The sequence below is a fragment of the Sus scrofa genome, chromosome 9 (assembly GCF_000003025.6).
Source record: "Sus scrofa isolate TJ Tabasco breed Duroc chromosome 9, Sscrofa11.1, whole genome shotgun sequence".
Taxonomy (NCBI): Eukaryota; Metazoa; Chordata; class Mammalia; order Artiodactyla; family Suidae; genus Sus; species Sus scrofa.
In genome coordinates, this window is record NC_010451.4 from 66,696,115 (window position 1) to 66,721,041 (window position 24,927).

General features: G+C 44.6%; 1 protein-coding gene across 1 annotated transcript; it reads left to right on the forward strand.

Annotated features, from left to right (window-relative positions):
- Positions 447-24,552, forward strand: LOC100627879. The gene is made up of 6 exons (XM_021063286.1): positions 447-599; positions 18,644-18,838; positions 22,104-22,152; positions 22,439-22,545; positions 23,198-23,250; positions 23,518-24,552. Exons 2-6 carry the CDS (start codon positions 18,658-18,660, stop codon positions 23,674-23,676), a joined length of 549 nt encoding a protein of 182 aa, XP_020918945.1. The 5' UTR covers positions 447-599; positions 18,644-18,657; the 3' UTR covers positions 23,677-24,552.

Genomic DNA, 24,927 nt, shown 5'->3' on the forward strand with positions numbered 1-24,927 from the left:
TGAGAAAGCTCCATACTGTTTTCCATAGTGACTGCACCAATGTATATTCTACAAGGTATGATTTTAAAAGCACCAGGAAGGTATCTCTGTTCCACCTAGGGTCAGCTTGCTTGAAATTCCACCATTGTCTACTTTTTCCCTAGAGTAAGGCATTACCTTCTTAGAATAACGCCTAGCACCTAGTAAGCCCTCAATAAATTTTAGCTGTTCTTTCTTTCTAGGTGGTCTTTTAGAAATGCAAACATTCACAAATTTCTCAGTGGAAAGAGGATGAGAACAGGGGTGGAGTTGCTGAAAGGGAGAAAGAGCTTCCAAAAAAATGCTCAGGAATCTAAAGCACATCTCAGTTTGTGGTTTTGCTGAGGCCCGCAGTGGCACAGCATGATGATTGCTCTGCAAGCAGCACCAGCCACTGGCGCTTCATTTTGAGGGGTGGTGTGCCTCTCCCTCTGAGCCCAGCCAGCAGTGGAGGAAATGAAGAGGCTCTCAAGGGAGGGGCAAGGGAAAGAGGCCAGGGTAGGGTGGAGGAGAGCAGTGAGAGCAGCTGCCTCTTCAACATGGAAGGCTCCTCCCGCTGCTGCTGTTCGCCCAGGAGACAGGTAAAGGGTTCTGTGGATGATTGAACTTCGCTTTCAGTTTCTTTCCTACTTGCCTGGAATCTGGGCTCAATAGGATGAAATGGGCACTAGGTAGCCTAAAGGGATTGGAGAACAAGGCCCCCCCCTTCCCTTTAACTACTCCTAAGTTTCTCGTATATCCTAAACCCCCAAACCAGATGCATAATCTGACAGCTGTTCATGTGGGCAATGGGAAGGAATAGTGTCCATAAGCTTAGGATATGTCTGCGGTTCATAGGAAAAGGATTGAACTGCCGGTTAAGTACCTGGGGATATAAGTAGCTTGGGAACCCACAGGCACGTGTATACTCCTGGGTAAAAACTTCCCCCATTTGTCCTGGATCCTAAACTAGACAGTGAGCCCCCTGAGGGCAGAAACCGTGCTCTAGTCTAGACCTCTTAACCGCCCAATGGTTGGCATATGGGAATTTGCCTACATTTGCTTGGTCGAATATGACGAGCACTGGAAATGTGGCTGAATTGACATGTGGCTATTGGCGTAATGTGCATGGTGATTTGAAGACTTAGGAAAAAAAACAGAGGATAGCTTATTCATAATTTTTATATTAGTACAAGTTGAAATGATCATATAGTAAAAATTGTTTGTATTAAAGTATTGTTTATTTACATAGTTCTGTCAATTTCTGCTGTACAGCCAAGTGACCCAGTCATACACACACACACACACACACACACACACACACACACATATTCCCTTTCTCATATTATCTTCCATCATGGTCTATCCCAAGAGATCGGATAGAGTTCCCTGTGCTATACAGAAGGACTTCATTGCTTATCCATTCGAAATGTAATCACTTGCATCTATTAAACCCAAACTCCCATATTTTGGATATACGGGATTAAATATATTATGAAGATGAATGTCATCTGTTTCTTTTTACTTTCTTTAATGTGGCTAGGAGAACATGTGGAATTACCTAGGTGGCTTGCTTTGTAGTTCTATTGGACATCTCTGGTCTATACTGCCTTCCTTGTCCTACTCTTTCCTCTTCCCTTCAACCTTCTAATCAAACCAGAGATGCCCTTCATCCTGGGCATCTAAAGTCCCCAGAATCAGTTATTGGCCAGAGTAGGATCGCCTGTGTATTTTACATGTGTGAAATCACTGAGTACACGTTGGCAATGCTTTGCTCATGCATGTAATTTGTAACCACACCATTTGTTTGGGAATAAAGGAATTCAGGTGATAGCAAGGAGAAGGGGAACCAACGCTTCTTAGGTGCCAGGGTTAATATTATCTCAAATATTATCTCCCAATATTTATCCCAAATAAAGCTTCCCAAATATTATCTCCTTTAGATGTATTTTCATGATATTCCCAAATATTATCTTTCCAAATATTATCTCCTTTTGATGTATTTTCATGACATTTCTGTGGGGGTGGGCATTATTTAGTTCAATAAAGTAACTGAGGCTCAGAGAGCTCTGGTAACTTGCCCAAGATCACCCACCTGGTAGGAGGTGCACGGTTAGAACTTGAAACCTGGTGTGTCTGGCTCAAAGGGAAATTTTCCTTTGCCTCAGTAGCAGGAGGCTTCATTTTGCATCATTTGAAATGAATCTACAGGGGTTTCTGTGGTCCTGTTATGCCTGCACGTGAAAGGGGCTCCCTAAAGCAATCCCACAGATTTCTCTGTGGTGCAAGGAAGGAGCCCAAGGCTGGATCTCAGAACACCGGGGTGCGTCCTGGTCCTGGCGTGGTCCCTAATTTACTAAGTGGTTCAGGATGGGTAGCTTTCATCTTTGTAAAACAAAGAGGAACTTTACAGCCATGATCCCTAACCTGCAGGCTGGGGAAACCAAATGCTGCTGCTCTTGTCACTTAATCACTAACGGGTTACTCCTGGAATTAGACGATGTTTTTCTAAATAAGATTTTTTTTTTTTTTTTTTTTTTTTTTTTGGCAACCCTCTGAGAACTTCTTATTTCATGTCCACATTTCCGTGGAAGAGGCGAAAACTACATTCTGAATAAGGGAATCCACATTGTGTGGGTGGGCAGGAAACCTCAAGTTCACTTCCAAGGATCAGGGGTCTCTGCTGCCCGCCCACGAGGCAGGCCGTTTCCCAGAGCGGCTTCATGCTGATGCATGTCGTGGGAATGTTGATCTGGTATCGCTGCTCCAACCACTAGAAAGCCTCCTCATTATCTGTTTAGCAGATCGGAGAGGAATGCCAAGATCTTCAAAACCTGTTTATTAATCCTCCCTGAAAAGCGGTTCATGAGAGCAGCATCAAAGCTGGGACGCCCTGAGGAGCTCTTTTTAGGCCTCTGACAGCCTCTCTCCTTGTCAGAGCTGAACGTGAAGAACAAGTAAATTCCAGCCTGGGGGCTCCTCCAGCTGCAGCTCTAAGCTCCTTAAGCCCCTCCCCCCACCTGCCCCCCCCCAAATCAAGCCTTTCTCAAACCTCTTTATCCAGTACCCTCTGCTTGCTGCTAAGAAGGCCTGGGACGACGGCTCATTTTCCAAATGAGTTGCTATTTCTTGTTCCCGCTCTCTGGAGGGTCAATGGAAGTCCTGCAGTAGTTAGTTCTCCTGAATGGATTTCAGGGTGAATAGTGATTTTTATCTATCCAATGGGCAGCATTGTAAATTAATTCACTGCTAGTCTTTGAGGCCTAGATATTAAAAATAAAAGGGGAGGGCAGAGGATAAATTCTTTATCTAAACCCTTTTGAAACTTGGCTCTGGAGTTCCAAGGTGGGGTGGGGAAAAGGGACAGAAAGAATTGTTAGTAAAGGATTTCAAAACCTATTTATTTCTCCTGTTTTAAATTAGTTTTTTTACGTTTTTACATAATTTTTCCATTTTCCAAAGTAACATTTTCCAAGGTTACTTTCCATTTACAGCTATTATGAAATGTTGGCCCTATTCCCCGTGTGGTACCGTTCATTCTTGAGCCTGTTTTACACCCAATAGCTTGTACCTCCCACTCCCTCACCCCTATATTGCATCCCCCCGCCCCGACTGGTAACCACTAGTTTGTTCTCTACATCTGTGAGTCTGTTTCTTTTTTGTTATAGTCACTAGTTTGTTTCATTTTTTTAGATTCCACATATAAGCGATACCATACAGTATTTGTCTTTGACTTATTTCACTGAGCATAATGCCCACCAACTCCATCCATGTTGTGGCAAATGGCCAAATTTCATTCTTTTTCATGGCTGAGTAGTATTCATTGTGCGTGTGCATGTGCACGTGTGTGTGTGTGTGTGTGTGTGTGTGTCACATGCATATATACTTATACCATTGTACTGTAGGTATACCACATCTTCTTTACCCACTCATTGGTCAGTGGACACTTGGGTTGCATCCCTATCTTGGCAATTGTAAATAACGCTACTGTGAACATTGGGGTGTGTGTATCTTTTCAAATTAGTAAAACCTATTTCTTTCTATCTCTCTCTCTTTTTTTTTTTTTTTTTTTTTTTTTTGTCTTTTTAGGGCAGCCCCTGCGGCATATGGAAGTTTCCAGGGTAGGGGTCAAATCGGAGTTACAGCTGCCTGCCTACACCACAGCCACAGTAACATTGGATCCAAGCCAAACCTGTGACCTATAGCTAGCTCAGGGCAATACTGGATACTTAACCCACTGAGCCAAGCTAGGATTTGAACCCTTATCCCATGGATACTAGTCAGGTTCATTAACCGCTGAGCCACAATGGGAAGTAGGAGTATTTAAAGAAATACTTAAGCGTGATTATAAGTAGCAAGTGCTTATTGATTGTTCAATGATTCCATGACGACTAACTAATCAGGGACTCTTGCCTTACACTACATAGCAATAAATTAAAGGAGGGAAACATTTCATATGAACAACAACAAGGCCCTGATAAGTTATTTCTTAGAAACAAACAACAAATTAGCCTTTTAAAAGATCTTTCGGCATGTTGACAGTGGAGATGATCAAAGAATTCTGTTACCTTCAAATTAAGTCTTTCTGTGAGAATCCTTAAGAAAAGACTACCATGGATAGGCAACCTACACTTATAAGGCCGCCACTTTGATGGGAAAAACAGCATAAAGATTTCCTTCATTTTGCTGAAGATTGTTATTAAAAAGACCAAGATCGGAATTCCCATCGTGGCTCAGTGGTTAACGAATCCGACTAGGAACCATGAGGTTTTGGGTTCAATCCATGGCCTTGCTCAGTGGGTTAACAATCTGGTGTTGCAGATGCGGCTCGGATCCTGCGTTGCTGTGGCTCTGGCGTAGGCCAGGGGCTACAGCTCCAATTTGACCCCTAGCCTGGAAACCTCCATGTGCCATGGGAGCGGCCCAAGAAATGGCAAAAAGACAAAAAAAAAAAAAAAAAAAAAAAAAAAAAAAAAGACCAAGATCTTCAGAAACAGGCTACATCTGCAAAACAAAGGCGAAAATGACAAGGCTTAACATGAGCAAGGCTACAAGGACATGTCATTATCCCGGGGAAGAGTTTGGCTCTTCCAGAAACTGCTAAGAAAAATTTATGGGCACTTGTACCTGGGTTGAGAGCCTTTCAAGGCAGGGAGCACACAGAAGGCACTCAATAAATTCTGAATGAACAGAATGAGGTGTGGAGTCAGCTCTTTGCTGACTTGCCATTCTCAGGCCTTTTCGTCAGCTCCTAAAGCAGCTGGAAGGTCTCTGTGTTGCCAAAAACAGAGAAGAAAGGAGTGGGGCACGCGCATGTCCATCCAGTGGCCCTCAGAACGATGGCGGGCAAGCCAAACAGCCCTTTCTGCGGGCCCAGAGACACCTCTGGGTGCGTCTTGACATCCTGACAGAGGCGGCTTGGCGGTGCGCTCTGGGGCGCCCATGGGGAATGAAGAGGAGGGAGGCAGTAGAAAAGGGTGATGGAGCAGGACAGCGCCTGTGCGGGTGATGCTGTCAGTGCTGCAGAGCCTTCGGGGGGCGGGGGGTGGGGGTGGGGGACCTGGTCGGATTGCTGATGCCTGTTCCCAGCAGCACACCCAGTGACCAGCAAGTCCTTCCTCCAAGCTACACAGAGAGAAAAAGACTCAGGAAAACTGGCCTAAATGTCTGGCAGGGATGCATGGTGGAGGCCAGGAGAACCCGAGGCTGGAACCTGAATTCTAACTCCAGCAGCAGATTCCTCCTAGGTACCTACCGTGCTGTCCCCCGGCCCCTCCTGCTTTAGAACATACATTTAACAGCTACCCTGCACAAGGCTTTGAATTTCCAAAGGAGCTAAATATAAAGTGACTGCAATGAGTCTCAGGCACTGAGTGCACTAGATTAGGGTGACATTGACTGAAATGTGTTTTAAAATAGATCCCAGGAAAGTGGAGATGCTCCAACCTTTGCTCATCCCACATCAAAATAGATTCGTGGCAGAAAAACACGTTCATTACAAATCTGCTTCTCTGACCTACATTAAAAGTAGCAGACATTCCTAGAAAGAGGTCAGAAATTAAAGCTTTGTTAGATGCAAGGAGCAATGCTCTGTAAATAGACTGGGGAAACTAGGGATTGTGAAAATAAGTTTTACTGTCAGGAGAATTTTTCTCCAGCTGCTGGATTCACAGGCAGCTTCAATGATGCCCAGGCTGCCTTTTGGCAATTCCATCCACCTCTGGATACTTCTTTTAAAAACCTATCTTTGGAGTTCCCTGGAGGCTCTGCAGGTTAAGGATCTGGCGTTTTCACTGCTGTAGCTCGGGTTACTGATGTGGCCCGAGTTCGATCCCTGGCCTGGGAACTTCTTCATGCCTCAGGCACGATCATAAGTAAAAAAATAAAAATTTAAAATGCAAGGTTTCTAAGATAATTGTTTTTAATTATCTTCATTTTTCAAATCTTCTGTTATCTCAGTACTGGAGGTCTTCGCATTCTCAACTCACCCACTCCCTCTCCCTCTCCTAATTCCAATTCTCTCTTTGCTTTGAGAGCCACTCTCCCTTCTCGTTATCAACCTTGAAAGGGACTGACACCTTGGGGAGTGGGGGGCAGCTCTCTCCTCTTCTATCTCTTCTCTCATCTCTTCTCCTCTTTCAATACGCTGTACGCTCACTGCAGAAAAATTAGAAAACGCAGAGGAGTAAGAAAGGAGAATATGAAGTCATGAGGAATCGCGCCATCCAGAGGTTCAGGGCTCCTGCTGGCTCTTGCAGCATCTTTGTAGGAGGAAGGAAGACGCGTCCCTTTCTCAAGTCAAGTCTTTTCAAGTTAGTAAGTTGTGTACGTCTCAGTAACAACAAAGCAGACATAACCTGATTCTTCATAAATGACATACTCAAAATTACCGGATACAAAATAGTAGACAAGGTTTTTGGTCCCAATCCTTATGAACGCAAAACCTCTGCGGTGTAACAATTTGTCCTAGGAGAGCTTCAGTCGTGAAAGAGTGTTCGTGAAAACAAAACCGTCTGTGGTAATGCTTGCTTGTTCCAGTATCTTATTTTCTATAGCAAGGGTCGCTAGATTTGGTAGTCCTTCTTGTGACATTGTGAAGTCATGGGTGTTTATTTTTTGCTTTTTATTTTATTTGTATTATTTTTAGTTGAATCCTTTAAAGTATTGTTGATTTACAATGTTGTGCCGATTTCTGCTGTACAGCAAAATGACGCAGTCATATGTCTCTCTCCCTCTGTGTGTGTGTGTGTGTGTGTGTGTGTAGACATTCCCTTTCTTGTATTACCTACCATCATGGTCTATGCCAGGGTGAGTAGTGTTTTTTAATTAATTTTAAATGTGAGAAGTTGCATTTTCCACTGGTGGCTGATACTGCCAAGGTTAGTATATCCTGAAAGCTATGATGGCTTTAGTAAAATGTGTCTGATATATTATTGCTGAAAATATATTGAGGCACTTTGAGTGAGTCAGCTAGATTTTTCTTTCTTTCTTTCCTTTTTTTTTTTTTTTTTTTTGTCTTTTTGCCATTTCTTGGGCCGCTCCCGCAGCATATGGAGGTTCCCAGGCTAGGGGTCGAATCGGAGCTGTAGCTGCCAGCCTATGCCAGAGCCACAGCAACGCGGGATCCGAGCCACGTCTGCAACCTACACCACAGCTCACGGCAGCGCCGGATCGTTAACCCACTGAGCAAGGGCAGGGATCGAACCCGCAATCTCACGGTTCCTAGTCGGATTCGTTAACCACTGCGCTACGACGGGTACTCCTAGATTTTTCTTATATTAAAGTCTCATCATTATCACATTGCCTACTATATTCCTCCATTTCAATTATGTGTTTTTTTGTTTTTTGTTTTTTTGTCTTTTTGCCTTTTCTAGGGCCGATCTCTCGGCACATGGAAGTTCCCAGGCTAGGGTCAAATCAGAGCTGTAGCCGCCAGCCTACACCAGAGCCACAGCAACGAGGGATCTGAGCCGCATCTGCAAACTACACCACAGCTCACGGCAACTCCAGATCCTTAACCCACTGAGCAAGGCCAGGGATCGAACCCGCAACCTCATGGTTCCTAGTCGGATTCGTTAACCACTGAGCCACGACGGGAACGCCCTCAATTATGTGTTTTTAATTGTAGAAGTTCATGTTTATCATAACTTTTTCAAATTACACATATCAGAGTTCTGTTAAGTATCACAACTTTTTCTTTTAAAAAGGTATTGCCGTTTCTCATATAGAAAAGCATTTTTGATTTTGATATTGATCTTTTGATTGTAAAAGGGCTGGTTATGGGGGTCACAGTTAAAATGAGGCTTCTCTTTCCTTTTTTCAGTATTTTCTGTTTTGGAGAAGTTGGCATCAATGTCAAGAGACCACAATTTGTTTGGCATCAATAATATCTATTTCATTAATTTTATTTTATGAACTGGGTAAAACTTTATGGCTTCTACAAGAGTTTCTGAATCCCTGTAAAGTTTTCAAAGATATTATGTACATTAACTTTTTTGATTTTTGCTTTTTTTGATATTTATATTGTCGTAATTTGTCATATGTTGTCATAAATTTGATGACAAATCAGTGCTGAGCAAATATGTCTTTTGAAATATTTTTTTCAAAAATATAGCTTTGGGAGTTCCTGTTGTGGCACAGTGGTTAATGAATCCGACTAGGAACCATGAGGTGGTGGGTTCGATCCCTGGCCTTGCTCAGTGGGTTAAGGATCTGGTGTTGCCGTGAGCTGTGGTGTACATCGCAAATGCAGCTTTGATCCTGAGTTGCTGTGGCTGTGGTGGAGGCCGGTGGCTACAGCTCCGATTCGATCCCTAGCCTGGGGACCTCCATATGCCACAGGAGCAGCCCAAGAAATGGCAAAAAAAATACCAAAAAAAAAAATGCATATATAGCTTTGGCTTGTGTTCTAAAATCTATATCTTTATGAACATTGATGATTTCTTTTTTATTTGTCTGTTTTGCCTTTTCTAGGGCAGCTCCTGTGTACCTCTGTTATTTAACTATGTAACGTTTAGTATTTCTTACAATATTCAAAACTAATTTGGTCAACAAATCTACTATATTTTTTAAATTTTTTTTCCCACTGTACAGCATGGGGACCAAGTTACACATACATGTGTACATACTTTTTCCTCCCATTGTTGTGTTGCGATGTAAGTATCTAGACATAGTTCTCAATGCTACACAGCAGGATCTCACCATAAATCCGTTCCAAGAGCAACAGTTTGCATCCGTTAACCCCAAGCTCCTGATCCCTCCCACTCCCTCCTTCTCCCCAGGAGCAGCCACAAGTCTATTCTCCAAGTCTATGATTTTCTTTTCTGTGGAAATGTTCATTTGTGCTGTATATTAGATTCCAGTTATAAGTGATATCATATGGTATTTATCTTTCTCTTTCTGACTTATTTCACTCAGTATGAGAGGCTCTAGATCCATCCATGTTGCTACAAATGGCATTATGTCATTCTTTTTTATGGCTGAGTAGTATTCTATTGTATATATATACCACATCTTCCTAAAAATCTACTATGTTTTAATTACCTGACCTTTGGTTTTCATTTGCTAAATAATGTGTCATGTTATCTGGTGTTTGCATCCTGGATAAGTGTTCTCCTCTACCGCTGTTATTAATCTATGATTTCTGCAAATGAGGAAAACTCTTGTTAGAATGCTCATGTAATTTCTTGGATGACCCTCTGAATGCTAGATAATGTTTTGCTAAAAACATAATTGTTTATTATGTGGTCAACAAGAGCATGCCAGTATTTTCTTTATCATACAGAAGCAGTTGCAGCAAGTACACATTTTTTCCACATCCAATTTGAAATCTGAATACATTTAATGTTCATTTCAAATTTTTTATCTTTAAGAAAAAATAGTGCTAAATTCTCCCAATCGTTGCACTCTTTCTTACTTTCTAGTTGGTTTTTCATTCTCAAAGTGCTGGCAAAATGCAGAATTCTTTGCAGTATAATAAAGTAACCAGAACCTAGTGATTCCCTTCCCCTCCCCCAAATTGTGTCTGTCGTATTTCCGTAAACTTCCAACCTGTGTTATTATCGTATGTAAAGTATAAATTTCTTACTTGAAGTGAATAATTTTCAACAAGAGTGTGCCTTTGTTTCATATTCATATTACATGGCTTTGTATTTGGGTTCTTTGCATTTTTTACTAGTTTTCCTTGGAATCTATCAGTCGTGTTCAACAAAGGAATGACAAGGGAATGAATTCACATTCTGATCACATTTCTGTGACACAGTCACTGAAACCTACAGCTCTTTTATTTTTATGTTTTTAGCACTTTACCTTTTTCTCCCCAAATTTATTCAACAATACAAATTATTTTATTTCATTTCTTCTGTAGGCAGTTTTTCATTTCCTGTTTTTGGTTCAGTATCTTTTTTTTTCTTTCCAATATCATGGGAAAAATAATATATGAGCTTAGCATTTTATTTTAGAATTTACAACTTCTTTGTTTTTAGAATTTATGATGTTAAGAATTATTATGGGAGTTTTCATTGCGGTTCAGTGGTAACGAACCCAACTAGTATCCATGACGATGTGGGTTCGATTCATGGCCCCACTCAGTGGATTAAGGACCTGGTGTTGCTGTGAGCTGTGGTGTATGTTGCAGATGCGGCTCAGATCTTGCATTGCTGTGGCTGTGGCATAGGCTGGCAGCTATAGCTCTGATTCGACCTCTAGCCTGGGAACTTCCATATGCCTCAGGTGCAGCCCTTAAAAAAAAGAAAAAAAGAAAGAAAAAAGAAAAAGAGATCAGATTTGTGGTTACCACAGATGGGAAGGGGCAGGAAGGGGGATTTGAATGAAGGCAGTCAAAAGGCACAAACTTCCAGTTATAAGATAAATAAGTTCTAGGGATGTAATTTACAACATGATAAATATAACTAACGCTGTCGTACGATACATGTGAAACTTGAGAAGAATAAATCTTAAGAGTTCTCATCACAAGGAAAAAAATTCTTTTCTATTTCTTTAATTTTGTATCTGTGTGAGATGATGGATGCTCACTAAACTCAGCATGGTTAATCATTTCGTGATGTATATAAGTCATATCACTATGCTGTACACCTTAAATTTACACAGTGCTGTCTGTCAATTGTAGCTCATAAAACTGGAAAAAAATTCCTTAACCCATAAATAGTAGCTATATATATATATTTTTTTTAATTTTTGGCTTTCTAGGCCATACCTGCGGCATATGGAAGTTCCCAGGCTAGGGGTCAAATCGGTGCTGCAGCCTCCGGCCTATACCACAGCCACAGCAACTCAGGATCCAAGCTGTATCTGCAACCTACACCACAGCTCACGGCAATGCCAGATCCTTAACTCACTGATCAAGGCCAGGGATAGAACCCAAATCCTTGTGGATCCTAGTTGGGTTCATTAACTGCTGAGCCACGAAGGGAACTCTGATAGTAGCTCTACTTTACTTAGCAGTTCATTACATAGCAATCTCTAATTTATAAATCATCACTTTCTACATAGGTAATGGTAAATGAACATACACTCCTACAAAAATGAGTTATATCAGAGTTCCCGTCGTGGCACAGTGGTTAACGAATCCGACTAGGAACCATGAGGTTGCGGGTTTGGTCCCTGCCCTTGCTCAGTGGGTTAACGATCCGGCGTTGCAGTGAACTGTGCTGTAGGTCGCAGACGTGGCTCGGATCCTGCATTGCTGTGGCTCTGGTGTAGGTTGGTGGCTACAGCTCTGATTAGACCCCTAGCCTGGGAACCTCCATATGCCACGGGAGTGGCCCAAGAAATAGCAAAAGACAAAAAAAAACCAAACAAACAAACAAAAAAAAAATGAGTTATATCATCATGAAAACAAGGTAGATTAAAATTAGGATCTCTGAGCTACTGTTCAGGCAGAAGATAGGAATTATAGTGCAACATTTTAGAAGTAGCCAATACACAAATACTAATAGATTTTTGGCAATTTAGATAAAAAAATCAAAACAACAGATGGAAAAGCAGCTCCTTGTTTGGAAGCACTAGTCATTGCAAATCATCAACAAGGGCCTCACCAACCTCGCTCTGCTTTACTTATAAAGCAAGGAAATGTCGACAGTGTTAGAAAAAGTCTTCTTATTTCCATCTGTCAGAAAATTATCGTAATAACTGGATTTTTGCTAGATAACACATTTTATTGTTATCTTCCAGAAAATTATTTTAATGAGGATATAAATCACCTACCTTTGGAATGGGCAGTCAAATAAAAGTGTGGGAAAAATACAAAAGAATAATGACATCTATGATGGAGATAGTCCCCTTAGATGTCATACATTCGCGCAGTGACCAACCTGAACAACCATCCTTGGAGATGTTAAACATTAATGTGGCCATTAATAAGGTGTTCCCATATACATAGAAATAACCTGTGTGGGATATGAGAGAAGGGCTAAGGGATCCTGAGACCTGTGTTTGGATGCTGGTCACAATGTTTGCTGTGACCCCTAGCAATTCACACACCACTCTCTAGGAGTCTTCTCTCACCTCATCTACAAATGGGGATAAGTACACCTAATCCTTCAAACTACTGCCTGGAGGCCATGGGAGATGTCTCTAGTTCAGTAGTAAATGAAATCAAGAGAAGGACGTGCAGTTTCCATTTTGCCCTTGATAAAATGTACTTTCTTTAACAATTGTATCATGTTTTTTATGTATTTATTTTTATTTTAAAAAATTTTTGTCTTTTTAGGGCTGCACCCATGGCATATGGACGTTCCCAGGCTAGGGGTAGAATCAGAGCTGTAGGTGCTGGCCTACACCACAGCCACAGCAACGCCAGATCCGAGCCACGTCTGTGACCTACACTACAGCTCACAGCAACGCCGGATCCTTTAACCCACTGAGCAAGGCCAGGGATGGAACCCAAGTCCTTATGGATCCTAGTTGCGTTCTTTACAGCTGAGCCATCATGGGAACTCCTGTATCATGTTTTTTAAATCGAATGAAATGCATGTGCAGAGCCAGTAAAAGACAATAATTCTGATGCATTTGGAACCAGTTCCCACTCTGTCACCTGTGGACAGTTGCTGGTTTCCCATATGCAGTGGTGATCTTCTGTAGAAGCCCGCCTGAGAGGATGACCCTTTGATTCTTTGAGGAAGCCAAATATTAAGGCAACTGTTTGAAGCTTGCAAACAAGCCACTGTGCAAACTGAAAACCTAGAGGTGATCTTTACAGCCACCCCAACCAATAAATGGCTCTGTAATAAACCTCAAAAAGGCACGGGGTTTCTATTTTGAGAAATCAATTTTGCAGAAACAGCCAGAAAAGCAGTTGAAGTCCCAGAAATGGTGAGAATATTTACTTCAGAGGAAACCAGGAGGAAGTTGGGTTGAACCCCCTCCTCACCTCTTTTCCTGATTGATGGCCCAGCTTGATTACAGCAGCGCATCTGTGGCCAACCTGGAAAGAAGGCGCGAGTGTGCAATCTTTCACTTACTCAGTAAACATATATTGAGGGCCTGCCACGTTCCAGGTACTGGCCTGTGTGCTGGAAAGCGGCAGATCAGACATGATCTCGGTCCACCAGGGCCCTTGAGGTCTCATTTGTGAACTTTCTCACACCCTGTCTCCCCCGGTTCTGTCTTTCCTTTCTTCCGTCATCCTAGATGACAGCTCCCGTTTATCCTCAGAGGTCCAGGATTCCTTCTATTTTCAGTGCTTTCAGATGTTCACTGAGGGGAAAATGACTGCATGTTCCAATTGATGGCCTTTGCTCCTAGCATCATGATGCATCCAGAGTCTCAGCACCGCCTATAGAAATCCTTTCCATTGGAGTTTTTGTTATGGCTCAATGGGTTAAGAATATAGTGTCTGGGAGAACGTGGGTTCGATCCCTGAAAAATTATGAAGTAACCGAAAGAGCTATTGTTTATATAGGCTATGTCGATTTACATTGACCAAGTTAGATATTAAACTAAGACAATTAAAAAATACGTATTTAAGAGTTCCCACTGTAGCTCAGTGGATTAAGGACCTGATGTTGTCTCTGTGAGGATGCAGGTTGGATCCCTGGTCTTGTTCAGTGTTAAGGATCCAGTGTTGCCTTGAGCTGTGATGTAGGTCACAGACACAGCTTGACTCTGGCGCTGCTATGGCTGTGGAGTAGGCCTGCAGCTGCAGCTCCAATTCAACCCCTAGCCCGGGAACTTCCATATGCTATAGGTGCAGCCGTAAAAAGAAAAGAAAGAAAAAGAAAGGGAAAAAAAATTAGGTATTTAACTAATTTTAAAAATAGTACTATCAGGAGTTCCCATCGTGGTGCAGTGGTTAACGAATCCGACTAGGAACCATGAGGTTGTGGGTTCAGTCCCTGCCCTTGCTCAGTGGGTTAACGATCCAGTGTTGCCCTGAGCTCTGGTGTAGGTTGCAGATGCAGCTCGGATCCCGAGTTGCTGTGGCTCTGGCGTAGGCCAGAGACTACAGCTCCGATTCAACCCCTAGCCTGGGGACCCTCCATATGCCACGGGAGTGGCCCGAGAAATAGCAAAAAGACAAAAAAAAAAAAAAATAGTACTATCACTATTGCATAATAATATAATTAACATAGTTTTATGAAAAATAACCAGATTTTCCAAATCATAAAAAATTTTGTGAGAAGAGAGGTGTTGCTTTATATTTTTGCCAAACTAATTATTAATATCTGACTTGATAAAAGAGCACTAGATTCTCAGACCTGCTTCTGCATTCAACCTGTTGACATTAAACATGTCCTGTAGCCTTTGGAAAACTTCACTGTACCTTGAGAAAGACAAAGAGAAAAAATGGCAGCTAGCATATTAGTACTGTTATGAAAGAGTTATGACCTCACCAACCCTCTGAAAGGAACCCTCAGGTGGTCCCCAGGCCACACTTTGAGAACTAGCTGCTGCCTTAGACCACTGGTTTCTTTCTTTCTTTCTTTTTTCTTTTTCTTTTTTGGTCTTTTTAGGGTGGCACCTACAGCATATGGAGGTTCCCAGACTAGGGCTTGAATCAGAGCTGCAGCTGCTGGCCTACCCCACAGCCACAGCAATGTCAGATCTGAGCCATGTCTGTGACCTACACCACAGCTCACGGCAATGCTGGATCCTTAACCCACTGATCGAGGCCAGGGATCGAACCTGTATCCTCATGGATGCTAATCAGATTCGTTTCCACTGAGCCACAATGGGAACTCCCGACTGCTGATTTCTTGATGGCGAGGCCACTCTCTGTTCATCTTTATTTTAAGCAGACTTTGGATTGAAACTCAGTAAATCTTGTCTGAAGTACATGGAAATGTCTGTGTCACTGAGAGTTATCCCAGCCTCAGCATCACCCCCAGAAACACTCCACTTATTCTAGTGCTACTGCTGGTGCATTTGGGTTCTCATGGAGAACAGCCTCCAGAGGCGAAGCAGCTCTATTGAGTACCCTCCATGGTCTCAGATCTTTGCTATTTGAAATCTGGTTAAGAATTTGGGTGGTCAACTGGGTAATACTACAGTTTGGGATTTTGTTGTTGTTGTTGCCTTTTTAGGGATGCACCCAGAGCATAGGGAGTTTCCCAGGCTAAGGGGTAGAATTGGAGCTGTAGCTGCTGGCTTACACCACAGCCGAAGCAATGCTGGATCTGAGCTGCATCTGCAACCTACACCACAGCCCACAGACACAGGGATCCTTAGCTCACTGAACAAGGCCAGGGATTGAACCTGCATCCTCATGGATACTAGTCAGATTTGTTTCCACTAAGCCACAATGGGAACTCCTTTTTCTTTCTTTCTTTCTTTTTTTTGGGAGGGGGGCAGGGGGTTATTTTTATTTATTATTACCATTTTTTTCTTTTTTGGCCTCGACAATGGCATATGGAAGTTTCTGGGCCAGGGATCAAATTTGAGCTGCAGCCAAAGCTGCAGCGACACTGAATCCTTAACATGCTATGCCAGGCTGAGGCTCAAACCCATGCTTCAGCAGGAATCTGAGCCACCACAGAGACAATCCTGGATGCTTAACCCCCTGTGCCACAGTGGGAACTCCCAATTTTGGACTTTTTAAAAAAGTAACACCAAGGTCTTAATATTTGGATTGCAAATCTACTTTAATAACCATTCCTCTAATTCTAAACATAGATTCACGCATGTGCAAAATGACATTTGAACACAGTTAATAACTGCACCATCATTTGAAGAGCAAAAAATGGGAAACAAAATCTTAAGGCCCACACACAACCAGAGACCAGTTAAATAAACCACGGGTATCCATGGGATAGAACACTTGGTAGCTGAATAAAAGGAATGAGAAAGTTCTATACATATAGGTAATAAATTAACCCCAAGACATATTAAGTACCTTTTAAGTTTTAAGCCATATGAATGTTACCTAAAAAAATAAACAATCTTAGGAGCCTTCACTGAACAAATTATGAGGTCCTCCTCCTTCTTCTAAAATTAAAAATGAAATCAATTCCTAACCCTTAGAGAGGCTATCCTCCAAAAAAAGTTCTTAGTCGGGCTTGAGCAATAGAATGATTAGTAGAAGAAATACGTGCTCCGGGGATCAAGATGGTGGAGGAGTAGGGTGTGGTGCTCAACTTGTGCCACAAACACACACACAAAAATCTACATAGAGAATGATTTGGGGAGTTCCCGTCATGGCTCAGTGGTTAACGAATCCGACTAGGAACGATGAGGTTGAGGGTTTGATCCCTGGCCTTGCTCAGTGGGTTAAGGATCTGGCGTTGCCCTGAGCTGTGGTGTAGGTTGCAGATGCGGATCGGATCCCCCATTGCTGTGGCTGTGGTGTAGGCTGGCGGCTACAGCTCCAATTTGACCCCTAGCCTGGGAACCTCCATATGCCTCAGGAGTGGCCCTAGAGAAGGCAAAAAGACAAAAAAAAAAAAAAAAAAAAAGAGAGAGAGAGAGAGAGAGAATGATTTGGACAGAACATCTATTGATCGCTGGCAGAAGACTTCAGACTTCCAAAAAGGGCAAGAAACCCTCCCCATCACTGGGTAGAACAAAAGGAAGAAATATACAATATATGTGGGGACACGTGCAAAGCGGACACTAGAAGGAGACAAAAGATACGTTTGTGAAAAGAACTAGTCATTTTTGTAGTAGTGCCTTACTCAGCCTCCCCCCATTTCACAAAGAGGGAAACTGAGTCCAGGTAGACTGAGTGACTCATCCAGGGCATCTGGCTCTCGGTCCCGACTCTCGCCTTGTTAGGGGACTTCCTGACAGCCCCTGCAGATCTCTTTTCGGGGATGTGACAGTGGGTGGGGGCCAGATCCTCTTCATTTGGTCTTGTACACACCTCTGTCCTCATGTCTCCTCCCACCCCCGAAACAGTGGGGGGAGGCCCAGGCAGGACGTGGGCCCCAGTGATGGTGGCTTGTGGGCTGCATCTTACTCATTCTCTCCCCCTGGGCTCCCATGTCCCCCAGTCTCCACCAGGACCGTGCTCTCTTGGTGCTCGGTGATCCGTGTTTGGTATGCATAGCATCTCTATTTCCAAAACTGGCACTTGCCAGATCAATCATCACCACTTATCACACAACTTGATGGGTTCAGGTGACTTTGGGCTGTTTTAGGTCAATTTCTCCTTCAAAGGATGAAGATGTACCATCCACTAAGGGACTCAAAGTCTGTGGTGGAGCCTCGCCAAGGTCCCCAGAGAGGTTGTGTCACCTGGGTCAGGGTGCTCCAAAGGAGTTCTTGGCATTCGTTCCTTCTCTCCACAAATGTATGTGGAGCCTATTCGATGTTCTAGGCATTCAGGATGCAGGGATGACCAAAATGGAGACGGTTTCTGTTTTTTTGTTTTGTTTTGTTTTGGTTTGATTTGGGTTTTTTTGCCTTTTCTTGGGCTGCTCCTACGGCATATGGCGGTTCCCAGGCAAGGGGTCTAATCAGAGCTACAGCTGCTGCCTAAGCCACAGCCACAGCAACGTGGGATCCGAATCGCGTCTGCAACCTACAGCACAGCTCATGGCAACACCGGATCCTTAACCCACTGAGCAAGGCCAGGGATCGAACCCACCACCTCATGGTTCCTAGTCAGATTCGTTATTCACTGAGCCACAACAGGAACTCCCAGAAGGTTTCTGTTCTTGTAGAGCTTATATTCTTGGAATGAGAGCCTGACAATGAGCAAGTACACAAATGAAAGCTTGAGGTAAAATCACATAGTAATTAATAAATCAGAAGGTGATGTGGCAGAGGCTGGGAAGCCACCTTGGACCACGCGCTTGGGGAAGGCCTGTCTTGAGGATGCCTTCTGGAGTTCCCGTTGTAGCTCAGTGGGTTAAGAACCCAACATAGTGTCCGTGATCCCTGGCCTCCCTCAGTGGGTTAAGGATCTGCTGTTATCTCAAGCCGAGGTATAGGTTGCAAATGCAGCTCAGGTGAAACTTTCGTAGGCCACAGGTGCAGCCATAAAAAGGAAAAAAAAAACCAACTATAATAGAAAAAATAAAAATCATTATAAACATTTTTTAAAAATTATGTTCAGCAACTTAAAAAAAAAGGAAAAGCAAACAGACAAAAATTGAAGATGCTTTCTTTAAGACAGAAATGCCATCTCAATGCCTTTGAGGCCCCCCTTTTCCAGTGGTGAGAGTCTAATATTCTCTTCCTCTTGCAGGTGCCCATGGAGGAATGAAAGGCAGGGAAGAGAAGGAAGGTGCCAGTTCCCTGGGGTCCTGTGTCTGCCAGCTACTGTTAAGTGCCTCTGAGAAACTCTGCTTTCATCTAACGGGGACCACCTATCCTGGGAACCTCAGTACATGGGACCAGAACCCCCTGGGTGGACTCTTTGGCAAGATGAATTGGACCAATGGTAGGTTCTGGGACTCCAGACTCAGTGGTGACTTCCTAACAACCCCAGCTAATTGCTCTGCTTGGGTAAGATCAGCTGGAAGCCAGCTCTAGGCCAAGGGGCTATTAATTACTGTTAAATAATAGTCTGAGCATTTTGTTCTTAAACAATCCTGTGGGCTGTTCCAACTCTGTCCATCTCACAAGGGAGGAGAAGGAAGCTCAGAGAGGTTACGTGACTGTCCTAAGATCACACAGTTAGAAGTACCTGCGACTCGGGGAGTCCCTTTTGTGGCTCAGCGGTAGCAAACCCAACTAGTGTCCATTAGGATACAGGTTCAATCCCTGGCCTTGCTCAGTGGGTTAAGGATCCAGTGTTGCCATGAGCTGTGGTGTAGGTTGCAGATGCAGCTCTGATTCTATGTTGCTGTGACTGTGGCGTCGGCCAGTAGCTGCAGCTTCGATTGGACCCCCGGGAATTTCCATATGCCACAGGTGTGCCCCCTCCCCGTCCCCAAAAGTATACCTGAGACCGAGGTCACTGGATCCTTAAGCTCAGGCTCTTTCATGACATCACTCATCATCATGATGATGTGTTCTTCTCACCTCCCCTGCAACTTTTACTAACCCTCCTCTGCCTTCCCAGGATACGTGCCTGTCTTTCTGACCCTAGAGGGACACCCTTATGTTGTCTGTCCTCCTTGCTGAGAACAGCTGTGCCCTATCCAGCCAGCCTCCCGCAGCTGGTACCCCATCCTGCAGCTGGTACCCCAGGCCCTCCTCTCACAGCTTTTGTGTCACATCTCGTGCCACCTCACTCCCTGACACATCAAGCCCTATGACCTGGCACCTCATCTTGGGTGATTCCCCGCTGGGGCTGTGGACATTGGAAAGATCCAGTTTCCAAGTCCCCTCCTTACATTTTGCCTAGAAAGTGGGTGGGAGCTGTTAAAGAGAAACTTGGTGAGGTCGACGATCTTTTTTTTTTTTTTTTTTTTTCCGCTTTTTAGGGCCACACCTGGGGCACATGGAGGTCCCCAGGCTAGAGGTCCCATTGGAGCTACAGCTGCCAGCCTACATCACAGCCACAGCAACACGGGATCCGAGCCGCGTCTGCCACCACAACTCATGGCCACACCAGATCCTTAACCCACTGAGTGAGGCCAGGGATCAAACCTGAAACTTCATGGTTCCTAGTTGGATTCGTTTCCACTGCACCACAACGGGAACTCCAGAGGTCAGCTATCTTACTCAGAAGGGGGACAAGAAAAAAGGAAATGAGCCATGAAGGTGACTGACACAATTCTATCCAGCCAGTGGCCCCAGAGGCTGTAATTCTTGGTACTTCCACCCTCAGATCCTATGTATGGTCAGTGGGTATTAGATTGCTCGTAGGCAGTTAGGTCCAGTAGGTTCCCTCCACTCCACCCTGACAGCAGTCTCTGCATTCGGGTGTCTGAGAAGCCAGTTCCTAAGATATGTCTGGAGAGGTGCCACCTGCTATCGGGGCTGAGTCACTCAGCTGTATTTTGTGAGGGAAGGGACAGGAAGGGGCCTGAGTGCAGGCAGAGAGCTTCAGGTTGGGAATTGCAGACATGGACTCCTGGGGCCCGCAGCTTACCCTGAGGAACTGTACACAAGGGAAGCTTGGCAAGACATGTTTTAAGATTCCTTCCAACTCTGAGAATCTAGGGACAGGCTGTGGCTGGGCTTGGTATCTCCACCTTTTTTTTTTTTTTTTTTTTTTTTTTGCTGTTAGGGCCGCACCTGAGGCATATGGAGGTTCCCAGGCTAGGGGTCCAGTTGGAGCTGCAGCCGCCAGCCTATACCACAGCCACAGCAACACAGGATCCAAGCCGCCTCTGAGACCTACACCACAGCTCACGGCAACACTGGATCCTTAACCCAAGGAGCCAGGCCAGGGATCGAACCTGCATCCTCATGGATACTAGTCAGGTTCGTTAACTGCTGAGCCATGAAGGGAACTCCTTGGTGCCGCCACCTCTTGATGCAGGAGAAATTTTTTTCACTGTGCAAACAGCATCCCCTCACCAGAGCACAGGCAGCTGTGAGCTGCCACCTCTGTCTGGTTCCAGCCCATCTAGCTGGTGTCCTGAACGCTTCCCACCCCCTCACACACCCCTCCCTGGGGACGGATCACATGTGTCCTTCCTGCTGTCTTTTTTTCTGGATATCATGTCATATCTGCTAACCCTTAACCCTTTGTAAGAATGGCAGAACTCAAGACAAAATGATAGCAAAATGGCAGCAAGGGGTAGTATTCATCAACACACAATCTAAAATCAGAGGGACATGGGTTCAAGTCTGATCTCGGCCGCTGTCTAGCTCTATGACCTCGAGCAAGTCTGAGGGCTGTGAGCTGGTTTCCTTCCTGCAAGATGGACATTAGAATTGTTCCTACCTCATTGTTTGTTTATGAAGATTATATGAGGTAATAAATGTGCCTGGCACATATGAAGTCCCCAGGGTACAGTAGCTACTATTTCTGTTTGGCATCCTGTAAAGCTCACTGGCATATGTATTATCTTGGTCCATGGGAATTGCTGTAACCAGTTACTATTTGGCTGGATGCTTCATAAACCAGACATTTATTTTTCGTAGTTCTGGATGCCAGAAAGTCCAAGGATAAGGCACTGGTATATTCAGTGTCTGCTGAGATTGCCCTTCTGGTTCATAGATGGCCATCTTTTTACTCTGTCTTCATGACGGGGGGGAAGGAGACCCTCTAGGGTCTTTTTAAAAAGGGAACTATTCCCACTCATGAGGGCTCTACTCTCTTGACCTATCATCTCCCAAACACCCCACCTCTAAATACCATGACCCTGGGGGCTAGGCTTTCACATATGCAGGACGCAAACATTCAGTCTATTGCACATGTTAAAGAATTACTCTCCAAAAAAAACAGAAAAAAAAAAAAAAAGAATTATTCTCAAATCTCCTTTTCAGAGTTCCTGTCGTGGCTCAGTGGTTAACGAATTCGACTAGGAACCATGAGGTTGTGGGTTCGATCCCTGGCCTTTCTCAGTGGGTTAAGGATCTGGCGTTGCCGTGAGCTGTGGTGTAGGTCGCAGACGTGGCTCAGATCCTGCATTGCTGTGGCTCTGGCGTAGACTGGCAGCTACAGCTCCAATTAGACCCCTAGCCTGGGAACCTCCATGTGCCACGGAAGCGGCCCTAGAAATGGCAAAAAGACAAATAAATAAATAAATAAATAAATAAATAAAATCCAAATCTCCTTTCCTTTTCCACGCTGTCTCTTTCTGCAGAGACCACCACCTCCATGAAGCCAGGGGCTGACCCTAAAGGACTCAGTGGGTAGGTAAGGGAAGAGCTGACCATGGAGGAGGAGTATTGGGGATCTTGGAGGAGGGTCTGTTTGGCCTGGAGGCAGGGACTGGTATGGGAGGGACCATGGCCGTGGAGGCTGGGGCAGAGGAGAGAGTCTCAAAATGGAGACAGAGAGGGTTTGTTGGCTGCTGGGCATGTGGAAGCCCAGAGATGAGGGAGCTCCGACAGAGGGCGGGCAGGGCAATTTTGTGGATGGTCACCACAGCCAGCTGGGGCAGTGGAAGCATCTTCGTTCTCTGTTTGCTTCCCTCAGCTTAGGACCAACAGCCACCGTTCTTTCTGGCTCCATCGGTGTCATAGCCCTCATCTTGCTCCTGATGGGGCTCATGTCCATGCCACTGAAGAAATGGAGGCACGAGAGTGAGTTGAAGGGGCTGGGCATGAGGAAGGGAAGAAACCGGGTGACTTTCCTATGGGGCAGCCTTGGGGGAGGGGGGTAGGTTGTAGGGTCTGTTCTCTGGAGTTGCCAGGGATTCAGCGCAAAGCAACAAGATATATATATACATTTTTTTTTTTTTATGGCCGCATCTCTGTGGTATATGGAAGTTCCTGGGCCAGGGATTGAATCTGAGACACAGTTTCTGCAGCACTTGAACCCTTTAACTCACTGCGCCAGGCTGGGGATCAAATCTACACCTCTGCAGTGACCAAGCCAATGCAGTCAGATCCTTAACCCACTGTGCCATAGTGGAAACTCTGCAACAAGATTTATTTATGATCCAAATTCTTTATGCTAAAAGCCACGTATCAGCCATCTGCAAAGATGGTTTATACGCTTCAACAAAAGAAATATTGATGCCAAATAATCTAAATACTGAGCAAAATTATAAAGTACACGACAGTGCTCACGCCCCCTGCCTCTTCCTGGGCACTTAGCTCAGTCTCAAAGGCCCAGTGGATTGAACGTGGTAGATTTTACATTCTGTAGTTCGAAGCTAAGTTCGGCAGCTGGCCAGACAAAGACGGTTACTACCCTGACTCAGGCTGACTCTGAATTTATTAATTTTTCTAGGACTATTTAAGAAACAACTGAAGCATCAGATGAACTATCTCCACAAATCCTCGGTAAGGAAATAGTAGCCTCATACTATCCCTGTCATCACTGCAAGTTTTCATGTAGTTGCTAGATAGACCCTCATACAGAGGGTGGTGGGGGGAGACAGAGAACAGTCCTGAAAGAAATGTTTTTGAAAATCAAGGGAGATCTAGGGCTTGCTCAGCAAGAACCCAGTGTTCTGCTTGCTGTCCTATACGAACCCCAGTAGCTGGTTTTGTCTTTGGAAGTCACTGGTGCCCAATTCTCTGCCTCTAACCTGCGTGCTGTCTCTAAAGGAGTTTTCCTGCCATGCCGATGCCATATATTCCAACGTGATCAACCTGGCCCCCAGGAAGGAGGAGGACTTCGCTGTCTATGCCAACGTGCCCCCTTTCAATCGCCCCAGAAGGACATCCCCAGACCAAGTGGAATATGCCTCCATTGTGTTCCACTGATGGGAAGCCAACGAGATGCTTCAGGGTGGAGAGTCAGACCTGTGCCCTAGCTGGCTCACAATGCAGCTTTTGCTTTAGATGTGTGTGTGTGTGTGTGTGTGTGTGTGTGTGTGTGTGTGTGTGTCTTTGAAATGCATTAAACTTATTCTGATGGAGACAAGTGGCTAAGTATTTCTTCTCATTTATTGGAAGCAAAGTGCAGCTCTAATGGAAAGGAGTGACACTTGTAAGATAAGGGACACAATCGTTCTGAGCCCCTTGAGCTCCAGAAATGCTTTCCCGAGAGAGACTGGCCAATAGCAGAGGATCCCTTCTTAGCTTCTGCCCCTCCTGAGGATAGGGCTGAGGAGTGGAGCTTCTGGGACCAGCTTCTGGATTTTTTTTTCTTTCTTGTTCTTCCCAGTTAGAAATTGAATTAACCTTGTGCAGGTTAATTCACGAGTCAAGCTCATACATGTGGAGACAGGAAACGCTAACTATTGTGCATGTCTTCGCAACAGCTTTGCAGGACAACACACCAAGTATCGGGGGAGAAGGAGGCGTGGAGGAGCTGCAGCTACTTGTGAAGTGCTTCTTCCTGGGGGCGTGAAACTTGGCGGAGCTCCCGCAGAGAGTGGAGGGGAAGCAGCGCCTGGTGGAAGTGGATACATGTCACCACTGACCAGGGTCTGCTCCGTGTGAATTGGAAGAGCTCTGGAACTTTGCAAATGACTCACTCCCTCTTTCCTCCATTTGAAAACCTTCATTAAACACCACCATCTTCTAGACCCAGGGAATGCAGCAGCGAACACAACAGACAAAACCTTGTTCTCATGGAGCTTACCTTCTAGGAGGGGGAGAAGGGCAATGAACAAATAAACAAGCAAATACACAGACTGTCAGGTGGTGGCAGCCTCCTTGGTATTTGATCTGAAGGAAGTGAGAAAATGAGACTTGAGGATAATTGGGGAAGAGCATTTCAGGCAGAAGGAACAGCAAGTGCAAAGGCCCTGAGGTGGACGTGTACCTTACAAGGTCAAACAATAGCAAAGATATGAGTGTGTCTGGAGTATGTGAGGGGGGGACAGGATGGTAGATGAGGTCTGGGCAGCCAATCAGCACCTGAGTTAGGGAATCAGTGATCTAAGGCAGTGTTCCCCACAGCATATTCCACAGGACGTTAGTAGAGAGCCCCAGGGTCCTTTGGGGATGATGCTCTGCTGTACCACCCTCTACACACCTGTTACTGGCATCTGCTAATCCCCACACAGT